The 22,978-nt window shown below is 49.0% G+C and overlaps 1 protein-coding gene across 8 annotated transcripts in view; it reads left to right on the top strand.

The window, feature by feature from the left end:
- The first annotated feature begins 690 nt into the window (after nucleotides 1-690).
- Nucleotides 691-22,978, top strand: part of EGFL7 (EGF like domain multiple 7) — a 29,587-nt gene continuing 7,299 nt past the window's right edge. The window contains exons 1-7 of one of the 8 annotated variants that reach the window (XM_084650462.1): nucleotides 691-927; nucleotides 7,238-7,307; nucleotides 11,712-11,872; nucleotides 15,929-16,126; nucleotides 18,653-18,775; nucleotides 19,268-19,380; nucleotides 21,185-21,280. In XM_084650462.1, coding sequence (XP_084506588.1) covers nucleotides 16,047-16,126; nucleotides 18,653-18,775; nucleotides 19,268-19,380; nucleotides 21,185-21,280 — 412 coding nt within the window. In that variant the 5' untranslated portion in view covers nucleotides 691-927; nucleotides 7,238-7,307; nucleotides 11,712-11,872; nucleotides 15,929-16,046. Of the gene's footprint in view, nucleotides 928-2,331; nucleotides 2,465-3,998; nucleotides 4,078-7,237; nucleotides 7,308-10,350; nucleotides 10,534-11,711; nucleotides 11,873-11,902; nucleotides 11,971-15,928; nucleotides 16,127-18,652; nucleotides 18,776-19,267; nucleotides 19,381-21,184; nucleotides 21,281-22,978 lie in introns of those variants that run through there. The other 7 variants (XM_084650460.1, XM_084650459.1, XM_084650466.1 and 4 more) reach the window with 7 other exon arrangements.

The raw sequence follows: 22,978 nt of genomic DNA, 5'->3' as shown, positions 1-22,978 counted from the left end.
GCGGTGGGAGTGAAAGGGATGCTGTGTTCCGGGCGGGGTTTAACACTTCTAGAAAGAGTCCCACTTGATCTTGGCCTGAGTGCAGCCAGAATGTCCATGGAAAGCATCGGGGTGTGCTCCGGGATGGAGGGCGGGGGGGTCAGTTCCACTCGGCACACAAGTGGTGCCCAGCTCTCCCCCCAGCGCCAATCCCAAAGCCGTGTGACGGGACCTTGTTTTGTAGGCAGCGGGTCTGGGTTTAACACAGAGCCGGAGGGGCAGCCAGGCTCATTGCTAAAAGCTAAGACATGCCAGTGTCTCTGAAAAGCTCCCCCCATCTATCTGCCCGGTCTGAGGGTGACCCTCAGAGTAGCTTGGGGAGCTCCAGAGAGGGGCTCTCAGTGCAGCCACTTGGGGCTGTCCGTGTTCTGTAAGTCTGTGGGTCCCAGCACCACACGGCTTGGAAGTGGCCTAGAGAGGCTCTTAGCCCCCCCCTCGCTATGACTGGGGTGTCACGGGGGAGCCCACGAGGGCTGCTAGCTCTGCCTTGTCCCTAGGCCCTGTCCTTCTCTCGGCCTGCTGTGAGCTGTCCGCTGTGTTTGTTCTGTTCTCTGAGCTCGTTATCAGCGAGCAACACACACAGGAAGTCCTGTCTGGGATTGTCCATTCCAATCCTGATTTATACAGGAAGAAAAGCATAAAAAGCCTCCCTTCCACCTCTAAAGGGACCTCCTGCCTGCCTGCAGCACCAGTGACCAGCCACGCCAGGGAGGCACAGGAGAGGAGCAGATGCAGCCAGCTGGGGAGGAGAGGCTTTGGCCATGCAGCAGCGGCAAACAGCAGAGGAGGTGGAGGCTGGGTTGTGGAGAGTTGCTTGGAGCAGAAGAAGGTGGCCCATTTCCCATGGCTGCTGCAGAGGGGCACAGAGAGGAGGAGAGGACATAGCAGGTACTGTATGCCAGAGTGGGCATAGTGCCCAAGGGCTGCAGGTGCTGGGGATGGGTAGGAAAGCCAGCACATGAGGGTTAAAAGAGATGCCAATCAGAGCCTACTTTATCCCAGTAGCAACAGGCCAGTTCCTGAGGTCTCTCTCCAGTGGCTTCAACACGGCTTTGAACATCAGAGAACATGAGACCAGAGAAAGGAACTGAGAACCTCAGGGTCTGGCTCAATAAATAAAAAAAGTAATGACCCTTACAGCAAAGCAGTTTTTTAAAGCAACTATTGGCTTCTTTTGAGATGAGCCCAGTGTGCTCACATAGGGCCAACTCCGCTCTCCGTTACACTGGGGTAAATCCGGAGGAATTCCTTTGTCTTCAGCATTGCTGAGGGCAGAATCCAGCCCTTCGTGCAAATTTTTAATTTCACTTCACCATCTCTCAAGCTGTTTGTCTTGAAAAGAGGAGTGATGGAGGTCAAATATAAGTTTAATTTATGTACTGTCCATGTACAGGTCAAAGTCTGGGTTTTAAGGCTGTGGGAGCAAACAGAGACAGTGACAAGAACTATACAGGTAGAGCTCATTGGTTTCCATAAAGTTACTTTCTTTCACTTTCCCCTCTGCCCCATATTGGTACAATGATTAAGATTGCTATTGGTACTGCATATGATACATGCATGTTGGTCCATAGCTCTACAGTGCAAATATGCAACCCTTTCTCCTCCCTCATCACCCTCATAACAATGATTCAAAGAGCTCTAATGCAAAGCTTATTACTAATCAGATCCAGTTGTTTTCGATTACCAATGCTAAAAAAGTCATTAGGCAAAATACAGCGCAGAATGATCCCTAGGGGCTGGGAACGTCCCAGAAATCTCAAATAGGGGCAGCATATCCTGGATATTTAGTGTGCTTCTATTTGCTGAGAATTATCTGATTCTGGCAAGCAAGAAGTCAAAGATCGTCTGAAGTTACTGCTATATAGCTGGGTGATTTCCATACTTTCTGCCCTGATTCCCTGAACTGACCTGAGGAGTTCTGTGTGCTGTTAAAGAGCTGTCACATTTCACCCCAGAGGGGGCTGCATTTCAGGGGTAGGTGATGTTACATCTCTACAGTGTGTGTGTGTAGCCATATACTGCCCGCAATCCAGGGCAGAACACAATGTGGGTGGGCGGTCTGTCTTTTGTCCTTAGTTTGGAGGGTACTTTGGGTGTCAGTTATTGTGATACTCAAAAGGTGGCTGGCACTGGAGATAGAAGATATACAGAAGTAAAATGTTAGGGAATGCTTTTTCATTGGGCATTTTTTTTCTGAGTGAAAAGACGATTTTGTCATGGTAATTGGATTAATTCACTAAGCAAAGAATAAAAGAACAAGGAATTGTAGGTGATGAGCTGATGGGCAAGCTTCTGACGCTCTCTTCATTGGCCCTGGGAAGCTGATTGCATGAGACAGCGACACAGATGTAGTGGCTGGACTCAGACCCCGTCCCCCATCATTAAATCTGGATCTACTGTGGATCACAGCGGAATTAGCAGTGGGGTAAGAAAACGCTGACTGTAACTAGTGTGTATATTTGTTTGACTTTTTAAACATTGTTCCCTGTGACCCACAGTCTAATTCTGGTATCTGAATTTGCACCCCTCAGTAATATCTGAGACCCAACTCCAGTGGGTTCCCCCACAGCTAATGAAGAGAAATTGAATCTCAAAGCTTGCTCATTTTGACATATTTCTTTATAATATGGATTTTGTGGAGGGGCAGTAGATTTACAAATTGCAGCAAAATAAATCTAAGTCTCAATCAATATACATGGGCAATGTGACAGTAAGTCAATTCGGAGCATAAGGGGGGAGATTTAATGTGTGCCTTCAAAATAGACACAAAAGAACAAAAAAAAAGGGAATGAGGGGAGGGGAGAGAACGGATGGCAGAAAAAACAAACTGGAGAAATTAAAATGTTCCCATATTCAATCTCTCTCTGCCCTCCTCTCCCACTACAATACCCACCCTACAGTAATGGGAATTCCAGTATTCCTCGCTGGTCTGCTTCTTGTAAAGCCAATAAGCTAGAAAAGCTCTACTTTGGTCCATGCTTATGTGCAATCACTTTCGAACCAGAAACGGTCTCTTAGAATCAAAGGATCATAAGAGAAAAATGATCTATTTTAAAATGATTTCTTCTTGAAGCAACTATTTGTTGGCAGAGGTGTGATTTAAGGACCAATTTAATCCATGCATGCAACTCAGCTTGATTCCCACAATGGAATGAGGGCAGTATATTTCCTTAGGGAGTAATTTGCTGGGTGAATGTACAGGAAAAAACATGGGGGCTGATTTCTCTCCTGACTTATGCCCATTTTACACTAGTGTAATTCCACTGAAGTTAATGGCGTGACTCTTGATTGATCCAGGTGCAATAGAGACCCATGTTTTGTAAGTTTCTCTCTCTTGACTTTTATACAGTGACCATCACTGTCTCATCTAAATGTTGTGCAAATAATATGCAAGCATAAGTAATAATATATAAAAAACCTGGCTAAATAATAATATTAATGTTGCTCATACATTTTCTTTATGGTGGAGAAAATTAGACTGCAGTGAATTATTGCCATAGTATTTAATTATAAGAGGCCAGTCCTGAGGTCCTCACTCAGTGTTTGTCTTTACACCAGCAAAACATTTACCTATTTGCCTGAATAATGACTGTTGACTTTGCATCAGAGGTGCCCACAGCACCGGGCGATAGGTGAGCTCACAGGCTAAAGGCTATGGGCCAGGTTCTTATCTCAATTTCACTTGCTTTAAGTTGCACTGACTTCAGTGGAGCTACTCTGGATTTACACCGTGTAACTGAGATCAGAGTCTGGTCCACAGCAAGTGCAGTAGAGAACAGAATGGTGGGCAGTCTTTTTTCTTAGCAAACTTTGTGAAATAGGGGTTGCTCCTCTGTTTCCTTAATTTAAAAGACCCCTTTAAAAGTCTTCCAAGCATTCCAATTGGAAAGGTTTTCCCTAAAAAATGAAATGCTTGGTATCTTAAAAAAGAAGCACTAAAGAATCATTTGTTACTTTAGGTATCTGTTCCTGGAGCTATGCTGCATGCAAACCCCCCACTGCAGTCCAGGAGAGGTCATTGTGTAGAACAGCTACTGGGTCAGTCCTGATTTTGTAGCAAAATTGTTGCAAATATGTTTTAAGAATTTGCTTATCTATCTATCTATCTATCTATCTATCTATCTATCTATCTATCTATCTATCTATCTATCTATCTATCTATCCTGCCCTTTACTGCCTCTAAGGCCACAGTTCAGGAAAGCACTTAAGCACATGTTTAAGTCCCATTGACTTTGTTGGGACTAGATGATCGGGGATGGATCATTTGATAAATTGCCGTGTTCTGTTCATTCCCTCTGAAAGACCTGGCACTGGCCACTGCCGGAAGACAGGACACTGGGCTACATGGACCATCGGTCTGACTCCAGTGTGGCTGTTCGTATTCTCTTATGTTCATGCCTTCCTGAATAGGGATAGTTTCCTGAATCAGGGCTTTAGTACTGCGTCTCCTATTGTGTCCCCTCTGTTAGTCATTCCTATCCATTTTTCATATATACAGGGCACCATTTTCTTTCAGAGCCACAAGTCCCTTGTGGACCTAGAGCCAAAGCCTGTAGTCCTCCCTCAGGGCCCTACTGCAGCATTTGCTGCACACCCAAAACTCTGATGTCACTGGGAACTGGGTGTGCAAGGGATCCAGGATCCTATCTTTATCCTACACTCAGCCTTCAGTGCCTAGGATCTCATGTCAGCTCTGCTGACGTCAGGGGGTTTATGTGAAGCAGTGTGCCTAGCATATTGCAGCACATGCTGGAAGAATCTGCACTGCAGGTGACATGAGGATGAGGGTGTGATAGAAGAATTTTACCCTTAAAATTTAACCTGGCTTTTAATTTAGAACTGATGCTGTAAAGCATTTGGAGTGTGGAATAATTAACATTTTAGTCTGTGGGGAAAGCAGCGTTGCCGTTCTAAGACTCTGCATTGGCAGACAGATTTCAACTTTTTTACAAATAAGAAGAGATGATGCAGGAATGTTTCCTTCTTGGTCTTGAGCCAAACAATAATATTAGACATAGCAGGAGTCCACTTTTAATGTCTGACGGGGTGCACCGTGGGTGAATCATCCAGACTATCAGTTTAGGGATGGTATCAAATTCAGATAGACTTAAACTCAAGAACTAAAAGACATGAACATTCTTTTCAGAAATTCTATAGCATTAACAGAGCAATAGGACAGATTTTCAGTGGTGTAAATTACCACAGCTCCATTTAAATTACGGGAGAGATCCCAGTTTACACCAGTTGAGGATTTGTGCCCAGATACTCAGTGGTATTTAAATAACTTTGAAGATCTGGGCGTTGGCCCGGTGAAATGAATATTACAGTCCTGGGCACTGAATGCTTCTCCACAGACAGGGGATCAAATAGACTTTTATCAGTTTATCTTCAGTCCTGCCCTAGGTGACACTGATGTCAGTGAGAGTTTGCCTGATTAAAGATTTGTCCTAGAAAAAGGAGCAAAAATTCAAACATTTTAGCAATTAAAATAATTGCAAAATTATAAATTGCTGCAATGCACTTCAGAAATAATTAAGCAATAAGATAACAGAGAGCTTGAATTATGGTGTATTTATTCCTACCTTGTGTGTTGTTATTAGATATGAAGCTAAACGCTGTGTGCCGTGAATGCAGTTAGGTGTGAATTAATCCACTCTCATTCACACATTGGTATCTGAGTATGATTTTACACTTCTGTTACATAACTAAGGAATAATCCTGCAAAGCTGAGCACCTGCTACTACTCATTGACTTGAGGCTGAGGGTGCTTGGAACTTTACAGGATTGGGCCCCAAATTTTCCAGTCAAATGTTTCACCTTAAATTCAGATGCAGTTTGGCAAAGAGTGGTGTAGTGTAGTGGGTTGAGCACAGGCCAGGGCACCAGCAATTCCTGAATTCTATGCCTAGCTCTGACACTAACTTTTCCTGTGGCCTTTAGTGAGACACATAACCGCTCTGCCTCCATTTCCCCATCAGTAGAGCAGGGATAATATCGCTGACCTCCCTCCAAGGGATGAGATGAGGATTCATTGTGCATGTTGATAGAATTCCGCCCTAGGAATTCAAAGACAACTGAAATATTTGTCCATGGAGTTGTGTTTCTGTGTTTGTTGGCAGATTTTGAACACGTCTGAAAGTACTGTGGCTGGTATAACATAGTGCTTAGGGATGGGCACTGAGTATGTATAACATTGCTCAAGGATGAGTATTAGGGGTGGGATAACACTCGCTTTGCGGATGACATAGCATATTCCTAGGGGTGGGCCACTGAGAATGGCATAACATGCTGCATGGGGAAGCTATTGTGAAATAAACTAGGGTGTACTCTTATTCCACTCGGGGGGGGGGGAGGGGAGGGCTTTTTGTTTCCAAAGGGGGTTACGCTAAACTGCCCAAAGGCAGTGCAGAATAAGAGCATACACATGGAGAGCTAGTGTAGAATGGCTATTCCGGGCTATTCCTCCATGCAGACGAGCCCTGGGGATGGGATAACACACTGCTTGGGGCTGTGTACTGATGCTTTAAAACTGGGATTTTCAAAGGAGCTTAAGGAAGATGGGAATTAAGCACCTAATTCAGCCTCACACATTGCTTTGGAATGACTTGGATACAGCATAACATAGTGCTTGGGGGATGAATACCAGCTCTGAGTTAGATGGTCCCACCTGGAGTTCTTTTGAATCAACATGTTCATTTTCCTGCCTATTTTATAACTGGACTTTGGGACAATCTAAAGTCACACAGGACCTGATTTTCCTCTGGTGCCAGGTTTAAACCAGTGGCACTCCACTGACTTTGGTGGGGATACCCCCAATTTCTACCAGTGTAAAGGATCCTGCTCATGCAAACCCCACAGAGAAAATGTGTCCTCCAGGACTTGCGTTGCACAGAAAGAAAATGTACCATCCCAAGGACGGACGCTGTCCTACAACAGCGCCAGTCACTTCTTTCCATCCCTTCGCCACCAACACATGGTTGCATTTTTGTAGTGTGGTTCCATTATAAATATTCGCTAAAAGTGTGCATTGAGATTGGGCCTGATCCTGTACTCCTGCTGCCCCACCCAGATAGTCCGGAGGGAGAGCTGGGTGCACAAGGAATCCAAAAGCAGGCCCAGAATGATCAAGATCTGAATCAAGGAAATCATACGTCAGGAGAATGGCCGTGCATAACCGTGGTTTTATTTGTTCCGACAGTAAGAAATCATGGTGCCGTTTAAAGGAAGCATCCTCCGTTCATGACAAATGACTGATTTCAACAGATCAGGTGAGTGACACAGCAGTGAAATGAAATCCAACACCTTTATGGACAAGCTTTTCACTTGGCTAATAGAAATATCTTTGGAAGCAGAGTTCCATAGCGGGCACTGTTCATTTCCCCCAGGCAGTCGAGCTGCAATAATAGACTGTGCATTAAGGTTATTACTGTCCCTGTGAGGCTCTCGGGAAGGGCTGTCTGTGCGTTGAGTTTACGAGATTAAATGAGTTTAAATAATTCCCCAGGGGTAGATGGATCCAGACGGAGGAATAAAACAATTCCCGTTTCGTGCTTACATAATGCAAGATGCCACACAAAGGGGAGCTGCCTTTTCAATCAGAGCCAATCACCTTTTCCTTTGGTGGGGTTGCTTATCACCTTTGCTTGTGGGGATCCGGACTCCTCTCATGTGCTCGCTCCGTCCCATCACACGCAGGGCACCTCATTCTCCACGCCCCTGCTCCATGTCATTTACACCAGGCCAAAGGGGGGATAACGTGCTCTCAAGCCACAACGGCGGGGCGAGTGCCTCGGCTGATGAAGCGAGGGCGCCAGCTGAGGATCTGGCTCGTTGTGTTTCACGCTCACTTGGCACGGGTGTCAATGAATGCACAGCAGCGGAGAATCAGCCTCTAGCTCCAACCTTCAGCTGGTGTGACTGTGGGCAGGGGGCAGCTGGGCTTAAATCAGCAGCCTGCACAACTCCCAGACAGTAGACGTGCCAGCAATTTCTGAGCTGCTGTTGTCTATTTCCCCTAAATGTCCATGTGCTAAAAAAAAAACCCCAACCCAAGCCAGAGGGTAACAAATATTCCCATGTGGACCATATCCTGACCTTCCTTCACACACCAGGCTCCTGCTGGCTTTGGGGGAAATTCTGTGGACGGCCAGGTGGCAGGAGACTGCGCTAAGTTGTTTTAGGAACAATAGCGCGACTTTGCTCTAATTCCTTATGAGGAAAGATAGAAACAAAGCAAATCCTGGTTTGCACAAAGGGACTGAACAATTGTCTTTGATAATTGACCAACACGTCTAACAAAATAACATGCAAAGTGAGGAAGTCTGTGGACAGCTGGGCCATTAGGCTTGATGTGTTCCTTGTAGTGAAACTGGGTTAGAGGAAATGAAAATGCACCAGGGACACATTTGGGCCCTAGCATTTAGGCTTTTATCTTATTCTGTTGTGTAACGTCATGTGTAAGGAGCTGATCCTGCGAACTGCTGAGCACCCCTGTCTTCACTAGAACTGGGCCCTCTGCCCTTGAGCTTTGATGCCTGGTTCTTGGAGTGTCATAGGATTTGTTAGGTCAGATTTATAGGTAAAAATTAGATCGACCTAGCTACCTGGCTCAGGGCTGTGAGAAATGTCGCGCCTTGTGCGACACTGTTAAGTTGACTCTTTGTAGACATGCCTAAGTTGAAGGAAGAATTCTAGCGTCGACTTAGTTACTACGTCTCGTAGAGATGGATCAACCGTGTAGGTGGAACAAGCCCTTCCGACACTAGGGCACTAGAGCGGCACTGTCAGTGGCCGCAGCCCTGGCTGTCCTGTAGACGTACCCTGAGATGTGTTGGTAATTTGGAGAGTTCTGAAGGCTATTTCACTGACTCTCAGACCAGAATTCAAATTCCCTTTAACTCATTCTTAGTGTACAAGCCACTCCGATTAATAATGGCATTCCTCGGTCATGCACCTGAGACATCCAGACCTTCACTGCTGCTTTTGGGTACCTCAAAAACCACTAGAAAGAGTTTTCCAAAGTTTTGCGAAGAGAAACAAATTGGCTTCTGAGCCTAATCCCTTGTGCACTGAGTCTCAGCCTACACTGAACTGAGTTATCAACCTCTGGAAAGAGAGGTTTGAAAAAAAAACAAACACTCACAACCCAACCCTTTAATCACAATGACATAATTGGGACCACTTGGAAATAAAAGGCAGAATTAACACCCCCCACAAAACAAAACAAACAAAAACACCCCGCCCTGCTATTTCCATGAAGTAGGGAGCAAACATTGCTCTAAAGTGCATTGAGAACACATGTGACAAACACATGGTTTAGTTTTGCATTCTGCGGGGGAACATGTTAACCCGAAAAAGCCCCACCCCACCACGGGATGAACTCTTCTCTCTGGGGAAGCAGCAGTCTACACACCAGGCAACTCGGTCGAGTTGGATGGAGAGCAATTTAACCCACCCAAGGAAACAGAACAGAAGGCAATTTAAACCACCCAAGGCAACTAACCCCCAGAGCTTTCAAATTGCGATTGGCTTTGAGATGGGTGGTTTGCTTGGCGCCCCCTAGCGAGCACGACAGGCAGGTGAGCAGTTTAGGTTTGGACACTCCGTGGCATGCTGGAGACCTAATCCTCGAGCCACCCTCACGCCCGTGTCCGTGCAAGGCGGCTGGGTGTGCTGTAGAGCTTGGCATTGGCAGGCTGGCTAGCAGCTGGGTTGAGGGGACCCTAGACAGGGCTGATCGTTGACAGAGGAGCCAGGAAGCACTCACGAGCCCAGAATTCAGTCTCATTCGCCACCCCCTTGTGCAATCCGCAGCGAGGGGTGCGCTGGCTGGATCGGAGCGCACGTTGCTTCCCTGGGAAGGGGGTGATTTTAGAAACCAGTTCAGGGTACCACGCGTGTGGGGGGGGGGGCAGCCGCGGAACACGCACCCCGCTGGGATTCCCCCTTCACCCTGCTCCTCTTTGCACGGCCCTGCCCCGCTGTGATGGGTAAGCAGTCACCCCCAGGGCACGATCCGGATTCCGGACCCCTGCTGAGACTACCTAGAGAGGTAACCCCGGAGGTGACCATTAGGCGCAGGTGCAAAGGCGAGGGAGGATTTCCCCCTCCCCTGGGGGGGGGGGGTCGGGAGAGGCTGCAGGTGGACCCCCCCTGGTAGGGGGTGTTTCCAGCCGCAGGGGGAAGGGGAGGCTGGGTCTTCCTTGGTGCAACGTGGATTCTCCCCCGAAATGCTTTGTGGGTTTCACTCCCGCGGTGCAGGGCTCGGCTCTGATCCTTTCCACGAGCTCATTGGATTAAGAGGCGAGGGACGCGGCAGAGCCCCGGGGGGAAGGACATGCAAAGGGGCTACAGACTGCGGGCTGGTCCGACAGGGAGGCAAAAGCTGGGGGCTGGGGCTCCTGCGTGTGCGCAGCTACTGTGGGGCAGGCGAGCTCCGGGAGTTCGCGCTCTCTCCCTCTCTGCAAATTCGCCTTCCTCGGAGCGGCAGGGAAAGTAAGTAGGCTGGAAATTGGAGATTGTAACTTCGTGGCTGAGCCCCGGGTTTGCAAACCGCTCTGACCAGGGGGCTGCAAAGTTTCGACTCACGTGCGTTGAGGTCTCTGCCCCCCCCCCCCCCTGCTTGCTTTGCAATTCGGATTTCTTTGCACGCGCTGTGTCTGCTGGGTCTAACTTTGTGGGGGAAGCCTCCTCCTTGCAAAAAGGCAGCGATGGTGGTTGGGAGGGAATGGATGCACTGGGTTATTTGCAAAATCTTGACGCGCTTCGGCAGGAGGGGTACCCAAAGCGGCAGGAGCAGACCCGAAAGGGGCGAGCATAGGGGCCAGGTGGTGGTGGGGGGCGGGTTTGCAGAGATGCAAAGGTAGTGGCATCAGGACCTGCGCCGGCATCACAGATGCCCCTGCACCCAGTCATCCCAGACGCGTGGCTGGATCAGCCGGAAAGAAACTGAGCTGGTGACTTGGCCTGCCCTGATGGAGCCCCTAACATGGGGTCCCCCCTAGCAGGGTTACCCTGGGTCACTGGGTCCGCAGCGCGCGCCCACGCCGGCAACAGTTGCCTTGTCTTTTGCAGGGGAGCTCGGAATAGCTCCAGGGGTCTGTTTGACCCTTAGGAAAGGGCCCCCTCTAGCGGCTCTGAGACTGAAATGCCCAAAGGAGGGGAGGCAGCGAGATGGACAACTCCCTCGTTCAGGAAGTTGATGGCTGTTGACAGTTGTCTTAAGTGGGTGACTGACCTTCAGGGTTGACAATCTTAGCAGAATCCTGTAGCGCTTGCAGAAGGAGACACGTCTTCCCTGTGTGCCACAAGGGCAGATGTTAGAGTCATCTCTATTTTAAAAAAATGGCTAATTTAGAAAAAGATTTGTTCAAATTCTTAACCGGACACCCCAAAGTTTGGCAAAGTTTGGATCTGAGCTGGGGCTCATCTGAAATTTTTGTCTATCTATCTGTCTATCCATCTATCTAACCCCATCCACCCCTTCTTTCTAATCTTATCTATCTATCTATCTATCCCCATCCACCACATCCATCTATCCCCATCCAGACCCTCTATCTATCTATCTATCCATCCCCATCCACCCCCCCCCCATCCCCATCCACCCCTTCTCTCTTTAGCATCACTGACTGCAGGATCTTGTCCTAATATGCTTACTGAATATGACATTTCAGCTGCACAGTACCCTACTGCAGAGGCCTGTGGAATACTAATGAGCCCCAGCACCTGTCCTGGCAGACTGGAGGAAGAATTGCCATGAGTAGTTTGGGGGTCCCTGAGAAAGTTGCTCTGTCTCTTGCTCAAGTCCCGAAGAGTTTGAATTACACATCTCCAGGTAGGATCGGGGCACTCCCGTGATGGGAACATGACTCCCAGAAGTCCCACATGACGAATGTCAGAATGGATCCTTCAGGAATGTTTTCACGCCCGGAGGTGAATGTGAGCTGGGGGGGGCTGAACCCTCCTGCGCCACTTAGAAAATAGTCCCCGACACAATGATTCAATAATAGACGTTAGCCGGTTCTTGGGTTTCAGCTACAGAGCTGGCGAAAGTAGGACAGCTGACACACAACATGTGATAATGTTTTCTGTTGGCTCCCGCAGTAGTTTAGGGACCAGCTCTGAGGGCAGGAGTTTTAGCGTATATTTTTGGATAGAAGTCAGATGCAACCACTGGAATCATATTTGGCTACAGGCGCTCATATTACAAGGCTTTGGTGCTTCCTAGCATTTCAGGAGCATAGAGCTACATACAGTAGCTTTATATGAACAGAGCAACGTACTTTACATTATAAAACATGAGGCACTGTTGAGATTAGAGAGAGTGTGCAAAAATGTATTGTGTTGGGGTTTTGTTCTCGTCACACACAGATTTTTCTGGGACATAAACAGGAAAAGCATTGTTATCGCTGCCAATCATTTTAGAAAAGAGATCAGAGAAAAGACAGCGCTAAATTACAATTTGACAAACAAGCATTAGGCGTCTTCTGCAGCTCTCAGGGGTCCTGGCTTCCTATGTGCATTAAAATGTGTAGAACAGCTCTAATTTGATCAAGATTGGATCTTGAGCTGACGTTGAACAACCCTGATTTTAAAACACTGTGGAGGCGGAGATACAGTCTGACGGGTGAGGGGCAAAACAATCCTGTTTTAGAGTCTTTGATTTTTAAAAACAGAACAAAACAAATTGTCCTTCTGGACCCAGGCCTCTTTGCCACCCCCACGCAGGCAAAACTCCTACCTCCATCAGTGGAGTTCGGTCGAGATGATCTTCGGGGTTTGATTTCGAACACGGAATTCAGTCTCGTTGAAGAAATACCATTGGCATGGAGGATTATGATTTCACTGAGAATTTGCACCCTGCTCTAGCCTAGGTGAGGTTGGAGGGAATTAGAACGGCTTGGGTGGTCTGATGACCCTCCTAAGATGTCTCCCTGTGCGCTGAGGTGTGCAAAAGGGTTTTCTTTCCTTTCCATTGGTGGTTGACGTTCTTATTTCTGTAAATGAACCTAAGCTTGATTCCTTGTGGAGGCCAGCACCACAAATTACTAACTAGAGGGTGAATTTGGCGTAGGCAGCCAGCGCAAGCTCTGTGCAGCATCTGAGCAGGTGTTTTGTCACCCATGGTGGAAAAGATTTTTGGCCCCTTTCCTTCCCCCCACCCAAAAGGGGCAACAAAACAACTTGGTGGTGATTTGGCACCAGTAACGGGGTGGCTTGCCCCATGGGCTGGAGAGCCTAGGGCTAAGCCAGCCCTGAATACAGGATGAGCCCCACCTGAATGAGATCAAGTAATTCCCTATAAAGAGCAGCAGGGGGCTGCAGTGAAGTGGGGGGATTCCTTGGGCAACAGAAGATGAAGGAGCTGCAGCTGGCTTGAAGAAGCTGCTGTTGGGAGCAAGTTTGGTTCCTGGGAAGCCATTGAACTGTACTGGGTTTGGGTCAGAATGTGCTTAAGGAGTGAACACATACATTCAGCTCCCAGGTGGGGAATGTGTTAATTTTCTTTGGAATGGTGATTGTTTAAGGAGCCCTGGAGAAGGGGAAAACAGAGCCAGGGCACTGCACGTGCCTTCCCCCCCCCCCCGCCCCGGCCACGAGGGGGCGCATGGGAAGCAGCCAACGCTATCAATGATCCTAAATACAAACTATTTAGGATTAATCAGACCAAATAGGGTGATGTGATGGCAGCCTCTGTGCCTTTACAAGAAGAGGGAGGTTTGCTTGTCAGCCTTCTGATGGAGTCTGCGGTGCTGTTTTGGGGCCAGGTGACTGTAAAGTCCTTTCTGGCCTTCAAATGCATGGATCTAGTCCACGGAACTGTCAGGGGTGAAACTGAGCTCAGGTTTTTAACCAGCTTCAAGCCATCCGTCTCTTTCTCAATTGCTTCTGTGGGCCGTTTCCCTCATGTTCTCTAGGGGCCCAATCCCGTGCCTGGGCATCACTGCATTTGTCCTCTTCAAGGATACAACCTGCCTGCTAATATGGGTCCCCTCATTGGCTGTAGATGACCTAATCCAGCCGTACCTTGAGCAAGAGTGTTTGAAGCGAGGGCCTGTGTTATCTTTTCTATAGCTCTTGCTCCTCTGATCTGGACCTCACTTTCCCCTCTGCTCCAGACCTTCCTCGCTGCTTCTGACCTCTTCCACGGTACCTCTGGACATAGGATCCAATCCATGAGGAGTTGGTTTGTGTCCCATCACCATTATTAGCCATGTGGCCACCTTGCTCTGCTTTGAACCAGATGCTCAGTTGGCGTTGCACCGGGTTTCAGTGGAGCTATACCAGCTGGAGAGCTGGAAATTCTTCTAAAGAAGTGCCATGACACGAGCCTGGATCATTCCAACTCTATTTCCAGCCTTGATTTCCCCTTTAACAAGCTTTTCACTATATCAATGTGATATCGCATTTCCATGGGGTTGTTTCTTATTAAGCTTGTGTCTCCCAATAAAAGTGATTTGTTTCAGAGGGTACAGTCAGAAAGGCTGACCCTCTTTCATTGTCATGTATTTGATTTGTTGTTTTTCTCCCTTTAACTTCCATCACCTGGAGGTCAATGGATTGTTTAAATTAGATATCATTATTGACCCGCTAGAACGCTGCCTTATGTATTTGCCTTCTGCAAGCAGAATCAATGCCTCTTTGTTCCCAACTTGGTTAGTATTGGCTTTGCAGAGAAAAGATTCAGCCTTCTAAAGCCCTGGAGAGGAATGAGCCCTTGTGTTTAAGAGGGAATGAGACCTGATTTCACTATTTCATTTAGTGAGACATGTGCGGCTTTGTGATGCCATATATATTGCAGACCTTTGTACTGGCCTCCCTGTCTGGCACTAGTATCATTCTGAAATATGCCACAGCTCAACAAGCCATTTACTCTATTCCTCGAAAAAGAAAAGCTTCTTAAACTTGTGGGTTTAGAAACTTGTGAGGCCAGATTTTCAGAGGGTGAAGATCAGCGTAATTTCACTGGCTTCATTGGAGCGATGTGGGTTTTTATGCCAGCAGAAGTTTTGACCCAGAAGTACTTAATGTGAATCAGATGCGAAATAACAATAACCCTCTCTAATTTTTTTAAGCACTTTTACATGGAACACCCTTCAGGCTCAGCTCTGTTACCTTCTTTTCTTATCCTTGCTGGTACATGCACAATGGTTTGGTATCGGAAGGCTGCTGAACATGCTGGGTTGTCAGTGCAGAGTGACTTGGGAGCTGCAGGCTGCATGGGTGCTTTGTTATTGTAGGGTTGGTTGTGAGCGTTGGCCGGACATACTGGTTTGTTATTACAGGGCGACTCGCTCGTGAGGGCTGGGCTGCACATGCTCCGTTGTCGTTGTAGGGTTACTTGTGAGCAGTGGGTGGCCGGCATTAGTGATGTTTGTTTATTTTAAAACCCATCAGGGGGACTGCTATCCTAATGTTACTAATCGTGCAGTAACAACGAGGCCGTGCTAGAGGCTGTACAGACAAATAAGAAATGCCAGTCCCTGCCCCAAAATGCTTAGGGTCGAACGAGACAAAGGAAATATTTTTATCCCCAGTGCCAGATGGGGCACCTAAAGTGATTTGCCCCAGGTCACACAGGGAGATTTTGGCTGAGCTGGGTATTGAACTCAGATGGCATGAGTCCCAAGCCAGAAACAACACCATGAAATTATTGTTTTTGCTGCTTCACTTTTAAAACCTACTTAGCTCCCACTGTATCATTGTAAGAGCATATCCCGCATTGCTTTGCTAGCGCACAGCAGGGAAATTCCTAGTCCCTTGGAGTGAAAGCAGCAAAACACCTTGCTCCCCTGTGCTGTCTTTTTCGATAGGGCCAAAGGGGGCTATTGAAATGTCACCGTCCCAGAAAGGACGCTGCTTGGTAAGGTCATTATTCTTTTGGTTCCAGGATTCCCCACTGAAGAGAGACATGCAGTAAGAGCCAGTGCTTTCCACTGAAGAGTGACACCCCTTCATGCCACACAATATCGCACAGCAGGAAAGAAAGAGCCAGCAGAGGACAGGAAATGCAGAGAATCAGCTGCCTCCTCACGGGATTTGTCTTAATCCTTGGTGTGACCAGCACTGAGCGTTTTGCCCAGTCAGGGTAAGCCTCTTCTTTGTCCATCCTTCAGAAGTCTGGCTTGCCGCATGCATACCGCTGGACTTCTCTGCAAGCCACAATAAGGATTGGCCTTTCAGGGGGCCAGGCTCAAGGAGACATGAAAGGCCAAGTTCAGCCAGTCTGCTGCACATGAATGAGCCTCTTTCTAGGTGTGGGGACAGGCAAGAGACAACCTTGAAGATGCTTCTTGGGTAGTGTAGGTGTTAGCAAGCGTTTGTGGTGTTTGTTTGCTGCGTCCATAAAGCAGAAAGCCATCCAAATACATTCAAGCTTATTGGTCTAGGTCCATGCAGCATATACAAAGAGAGTATCTTTGTCACTTGACTTGGGGAGTCAAAAAGCTAAATAGAGCACACCCAGCTAAAGATTTCTTATTGTGTCTTTAGTGCACACTCCTGCATGCATAACACCCCCTTCAAGCATAAGTGCAAACACACTACCAACATACCCACCCACATGCATTCACACACACTTACACATTCCAGATGCACCCCCCAGCCCGTACACATGTATATATGCACGCACACACAAATGACTGGTTCACCACGTTCAATATCCTGCCACAAGGAGCAGCCAATATGAGAGGCATCAAACTAGGGCAACATCTCATACCCCTAACTCAGCAATGCTGTAGATGGTGGAACAATTCCTTCCTGACCACCGTGCAATCAGTTTGTGCCTTGAAGCATGGGATTTGATGTCCCCTATCTGATCATGCATAACTGCTGTTAATATTGTTATTAGAGATGGGTTTGAACCAAACCCCTGGATCGAAACACTTTGAACTGGGGGGAAATTCAGATTTGGATATAAGCTGGGCAACGAGCCCTCAGCTCTCTAATGGGTCAAAACAGCATCCCAGCTCCAAAGCAAAACTTCCCCCTGACTGCCATCTTAAAATTTAGGGAAGTCTGGATTTGACTCCCCTCCTCCCCGAGTTAACTCATTTCCCACTAACTTTGGAAATATTGATATCTGGACCCCAGTTTTGTAGTTCTGACCTGTCTCGTATGGTTTTACAGTGAATGACCCAGCCCATTGCTACAGTATTGAATCTTTTGCAGTCCTGTAGTAAGGAAGTCCACAAGCTGAATCTCTCTGTCTTGTGCGCACACACACGCACACACACACACGCACACACACACACACACAAGGCTGGCTGCTGATATACATACACACAGCCAGAGTAGATAGATCTTTATAATAATGTCAGCAAAACTGCCTCTTTCATACCATTAATCCAGCAGGATGAAATGAGTTATCCTGAGTTAATGGAAGGCATCTGGTATCAGTGTTAATTTTCAGCACTTTAGTTCAAGTTTCTAATTTGTCTGGGAAGCTGCCACAAATAATCGAGTTTCTTAATGGGCTTCTACTCCAGAGGCTAAGATCTGTGCCAGACAACATCCAGCTGAACAGAACCTCACAAGCTGGCAAAAGGGTGCAAAAATCTTTAACCAAGAACTCTTTGGATGTGAATTTCATGAACCTTTTACATTGTGTGTGTGTGTGTGTGTGGGGGGGGGGGGGGAGAAGGTCCTGATCTCAGCAACCCCGGTGCAAATTTAGAGCTACTTAGTGGAAGGGATTTTACCACACTGAACAGAATCTGGTCCTTGCTGTTGATTTTTGTCATCACCTAGGTGTTGTTTTTTCAGTGCTGTCACGGTCTCGGAACGAAAACAAATCAAAGGCCAGCTAAAAAATAAATGATTTTTCTTACAGCGTTGACATGTCCCCTTTAATCTGCTGTTCAGGGGAAAATGATTCCCCCCACTAATGGATTTGGATTCCTCTCCTTTGTACGGTAATTTTACAGCAGCCTGTGTAGGCCTCTGTTCTGAGACCTTGCATGCAGTCACCCAGCAGCCCGTTCCCTGCGGATACCTGTTCCCGACATTGGAATGAGTGGCATTGTTTTCAGGGAGATTGGAGATGGCCAGCCAGGGTGCCTGGATGCAAACTGTAGAGTAGCTTTGCAGCTCTGAGGGGGGAAGGGAGCGAACCTGCGGGTGTAGAACCTCGTCGAGATATGTGTAGAATATAAACTCTCAGTTGCGTGAGGCCTGCTGCAGTGGGGCAGGATATAGAGCTGATATTCAAGGGATTTACTCATGTTAAGTTTTGGAAGCCCCTATCAGCTCCTCTTCCCAACTGCACCCCAATAACTCTGCTCCAGTAAATGAGGAATTACGGGGGCCTTAGCAATTGCATCTTAACTGACCCTCTGTGAGGTTCTTGGCCAGAATCTCTGCTAGTGGAAATTGGCACAGCTCCATTGGAGGCATGGGGCCATTGACACTAGCTGAGAATCAGGTCCCTCAAGGGCCAAATGCAGCCATGGAGTAAGAGGGTACAGTTGCATAGACGGAGCTGGATTTGGCCCCATGGAGGGGTTTTCAGAGCACATTCCTTACCTGCATTCCTACACCTGCCTTTGGGCCTGATTCCCTGTTGCTTTATGCCTGTCGCTTTCACTTTGTGTGGGACACGATGCCTTCTGTCTAGCCGCAGGGTGTGCTCTGTAGAGATGCAGAAGAGAGCCGCTTCGTATGTGGAGTCCCATGTGCAGCCTGTCTACCAGCCCTACCTCACAACGTGCCAGGGACACTGGCTCTGCAGTTCGTACAGGTGAGGAGAGCAGCCTGCTTCAGGGAATGACGGGCGCCATTGCTGCAGACAGACAGGTGGCATCTGGCATAGCCAGTCTGCTCCGGGGTTGGATTACAGTCTCCGGGAAAGCTGAGGACAAGGATTCGCCCAGAGACACAGCATCTCCCCGGGGTGCTTGTTCAGAGGTGTATAAGGAGCGATCACCCCTGCACACTAAAGGGAGGAAGACCATTCCCTGGTACCCCTGTTGGGAAAGACAGCAGTACTTGAATCTTGGGTGCGGGCCTGGCCCCTACTCCTGGGAGCATGTGGGCAGGGAGGGATAGGGAGTCGGCAGAGCCAGGCTGGCACAACAGGGGAAGTAAGTGGCAAAGGGATGACCTGGTTTACTCCCTAACCCTAGGAGCAAGGCAGGGGAAGGATTGTGACTCTCCCCAGGGTGAAGCAGTCGGCTTTCTCCGCACCCCATATGGGCTCAGTCCCTAACTCCTTTCCTGAACCTTATTGCAGAACCACATACAAGGTTGCCTATCGCCTGGCCTACAGGAGGTTTTCCCAGCCCATGTATATGTGCTGCCCCGGATGGAGACGGGCAAATGCCCACGCAGTCGGATGCAGCAAAGGTAAATGAGTGGCAGAGAGAGAAGAATATGGATCGTGATGAGATTGCAGCATCTCCCCTTTGGTGCCTTGGTCCTGCTCTCCCTTACACTGGTTTTACACCTGTCTTTTTTCATTGATGTCATTGGCTTTCTGCCTGATCTACACTGGTGTAAAAAAGAGCAGAATCAGTCCCATAGCCTTGAGAGGGACAGCTACAGCCTGGCTTGAGCACCGACCTGGGAGTCCGGAGATGGGGATTTTGTTCCTGACTTTGCCATTGACTTGGCAGGGGCCAATCACACCCTCTTGGAGCCTGAGCTCACCCATCCGTAACACAGGGATTGTACCTACTACCCCCATGTTGGCAAAAGGGTTTGTGCTTTGAGATCTCTGAATGAAAAGTATGGGCGTGGATCTCCTAGTACAGAATGCTGGTGAGAAGGAAACACAGTGCAGCTGGTGGAAAGGAAATACAGTGCAGACAGGGGCTGTTAACACCCTGCCGAGGGCTCTCAGCGCCTCTCTGATCACAACCTCTGTGTGCCTCAAAAGCCTATCCAGTCACTGCCCTTGTTACCAGATCTGTCTGAAATTAGTGTAATTCGCTCTTGTACTAGGCAGGCACTTTTCCTTCCAACATCCGCCTGTGAGAACAAATCGGTTTCAATTAGCCATTCATTTATAGCCTTGCTTTGCTTGCCTTGTGCATATATCGCTTTATTAGCTTGGCGTATACCAGAGGAGAAATTAATAAACCCTTTCCGCATAAATCAGCGGTAATGGAACAGCTCTGCTTTTCAGGGGAAATAGTGATGAACAGCGCAAAGGGAATGCCAAGCACATCAGAGGCTGATCTCTTACTAGATCAAACCAGACTGCGATATACTAACGCTTCCCAGAGCCTGTCACTGATTGAGAGCTGCTGCAGGCCCCCTCTTCACCCCCCCCACCCCACTTCCTTCGCAGACTCTAAAGATGTCTTCCTCTTTCCAGGGCTGGAATGGGTTAAGCTACAAATGAAAGACTGTTTATTGCACAAGTGGAAAGGCTTTCCAGGCATCACCTCAGTGCCATTCAAGACACCGTCCTAGATCTGTTGCTTCATTTGATGAGCTCCCGGAGTTATTAGAAGGCTGTATGAAAATACTGAGTTAGGCTGACCAGACAACAAGTGTGAAAAATCAGGACGGGGGGGGGGGGTAAAAGGAGACGGTAGAAGAAAAAGCCCCAAATATCAGGACTGTCCCTATAAAAGCGGGACATCTGGTCACCCTATACTGAGTTTCTGGGGCTGATGTCTCCTTTCTGATCTGCTCAGGGATCTCTGACCAACTCTGGGCCGGATTGCGAACCTCTTACATCCACTGGGAGCAGCTATTTGCACACGTCGTCTCGTTGCTGGCCCATGGGATCGGGGCGTTCACAGCCTTTGCCCTCTGTGAGTCACGGTGGTGTATTCTACCGCTTGTCTCACGCAGAATGCCCGTCAGCCTCACTGGACGTGCTGAGCGTAATACAGATCTGATTCACATGGAGGCTGTGGCATTCACGGGGTGGGGTCCTCAGCTGGTGGCAAGGGGCCGTGCGACACTGATCTTAACGGAGCTATGGGTATTGACGGCTGCTGAGGATCCGGCCCCATGGTTTCACTCCCCTTTAACAGTCTCCTGTCTTCTGCTGGTGGCACAAAGACATGGACAGGAGTTCTCAAGTGTGTAATAAAATCTCCCCGACAACAGGAATCCGCAACGGTGGGAGCTGCATGTGGCGGAGGCCCGGACATTTGCCTCGGCAATATGGTGACCGTGCGTTACTGTTTTACAGCCATTTGCAGGGTGCCCTGTCAAAATGGAGGGAGCTGCTCAGCCCCAGACAGATGCACCTGTCCCCCAGGCTGGAGGGGGAAATCCTGCCAGACAGGTAACAGCTCTGGTTTCCCTGTTTTGTATTTCTGTATCTTCCCTGGGATTCCCTTTGCCAGGGCGATGGGAGCGGGGCGGGGGAGGGGGGGGCAGCGGAATATAGCAGGTGACCTGTAGACGGTGATTTGCTGTGGCTGCCAAGAATCTCCTGGATAGGCCAGTGGCACTGTGAAGCGCACCCAGGCCTCATGGTTTCCTCTGTTGGCTCTCAGCAGGGAGTGAACCTGAGCCATGCACCACCAACGTCCCAGGCTGTGGGCTGAGAGAGTAACTCCATGCTCTGTTAGCTGCCAGAGAGTCTTTACACGGACCTGCCTGCAAAGGTGGACCCAGCACGCTTACCCCACCCGTGACACCAGCTGCATGGTGCCTCCATTCCATGCTTTTGGTCAGCCCCTCCGCGAGGCATCAGCACTGGACCCGACGCATGTAATGGGCCATCAGGCATCTTCAGCAGCTTAGTGCTGCCCTAGTCCTTGTGCCTTCACCCATGGTCAGGCCAGGTGCTTGTGCAAAAGACGCTCCCTGCTTCCTCGTGGGTGAGCCCCGTCATTTAGAACAAGGGCTGCCTTCCCAGGGGCGTGGGCATTGTCGATCATGGGCAGCGCTGGGGGAGGGATGATAGGACTGGCTTGTGGATCTGGGCTCTGGCACTGGGTGACTTTGGGCAGGTCACTGGACTTCTCGCTGACAGCAAAGGTCTGGGGGCAGCGTGGGGAGGGGAAGCGCTGTTTCGTGCCCACAGCTCCCACAGACCAGCAGGGAGGGCTTGGATGGTGTAACACTGTTGACCCAGCAGAGGGAGGCAGAAGCTAGCTTGTAGCTGGCAGATTGGGGTAAGGCATTCGGGTTGCTTGGTGGATTGGGGGTGTGTGGGGGGGGTGCTAGCTGTGGGAGATGCGCTGGAGGCCTTCCCTCCATTCCCTCCCCCTTCTGCGAGTGCTGCGGCTGGATGCCATTGAAAAGCAAACAGGCCAGAGCCTCAGCTGGGGTAAATGGGTGACGCGCCCGTGATGGGAGGGGGGGGTGCTCGGCTGCTTTACACCACTTGAGAATCTCTCCCTAAATGGCCTTTCCTGCTCACTTTATTCGAGAAGCCTCATTTTGGGGGGGCTTCATGGTACACACCTGGAGCAGGCACAGGCCTGCCCAGCCCCAGCCCAGGAATTCAGTCCTGTCGCAGCCTTTCCATGGGCACCGCTCGGGCAAGCTGTGTGCCAGGCCATGTCTCATGTGGGTGGGAGTCGCTCAGCCTTAGCAGAGACCCACCAGAATCGTGAGCTAGTCCCACAATTGCTGCGAATCGGCCTGGCTCTGGGGACGGCAAGGGAGCGCTGCTGAGTTACACCTCCGGAGGCCTGCAAGGTGTTGCTGCCGTTCTAGGTACAGCGCAGCTCAATAAAATCTATTCGTGGTGCAGGCAGTGATTTTGCAGCCCACTCCGCAGTGGAGCTGGGTCTCCTCTCGCTTACCACAGTGTAACGCAGGAGTAACTGTGGATTCAAATGGTGTAAAAACCCGTCCCAGGCTAAATCAGAGGCCCAGTAAGTCCAGTTCATGGTAGGAGGCAGAGGCCTGACAGGTGTAAATCAGCTCTCTTGAAGCCGGTGAAGCGGCACGAACGTCCCCCAGCTGAGGATCTGGCGCATTTGTAAGTCCAAAGCATGTGTGTGGAGTAGGCACGACTCACTGGCAG

The sequence above is a fragment of the Lepidochelys olivacea genome (assembly GCF_965140295.1).
Source record: "Lepidochelys olivacea isolate rLepOli2 genome assembly, chromosome: 16".
NCBI lineage: Eukaryota > Metazoa > Chordata > Testudines > Cheloniidae > Lepidochelys > Lepidochelys olivacea.
The sequence above is the reverse complement of the archived record's forward strand: the minus strand, read 5'-3'. Positions and strand labels throughout refer to the sequence as shown.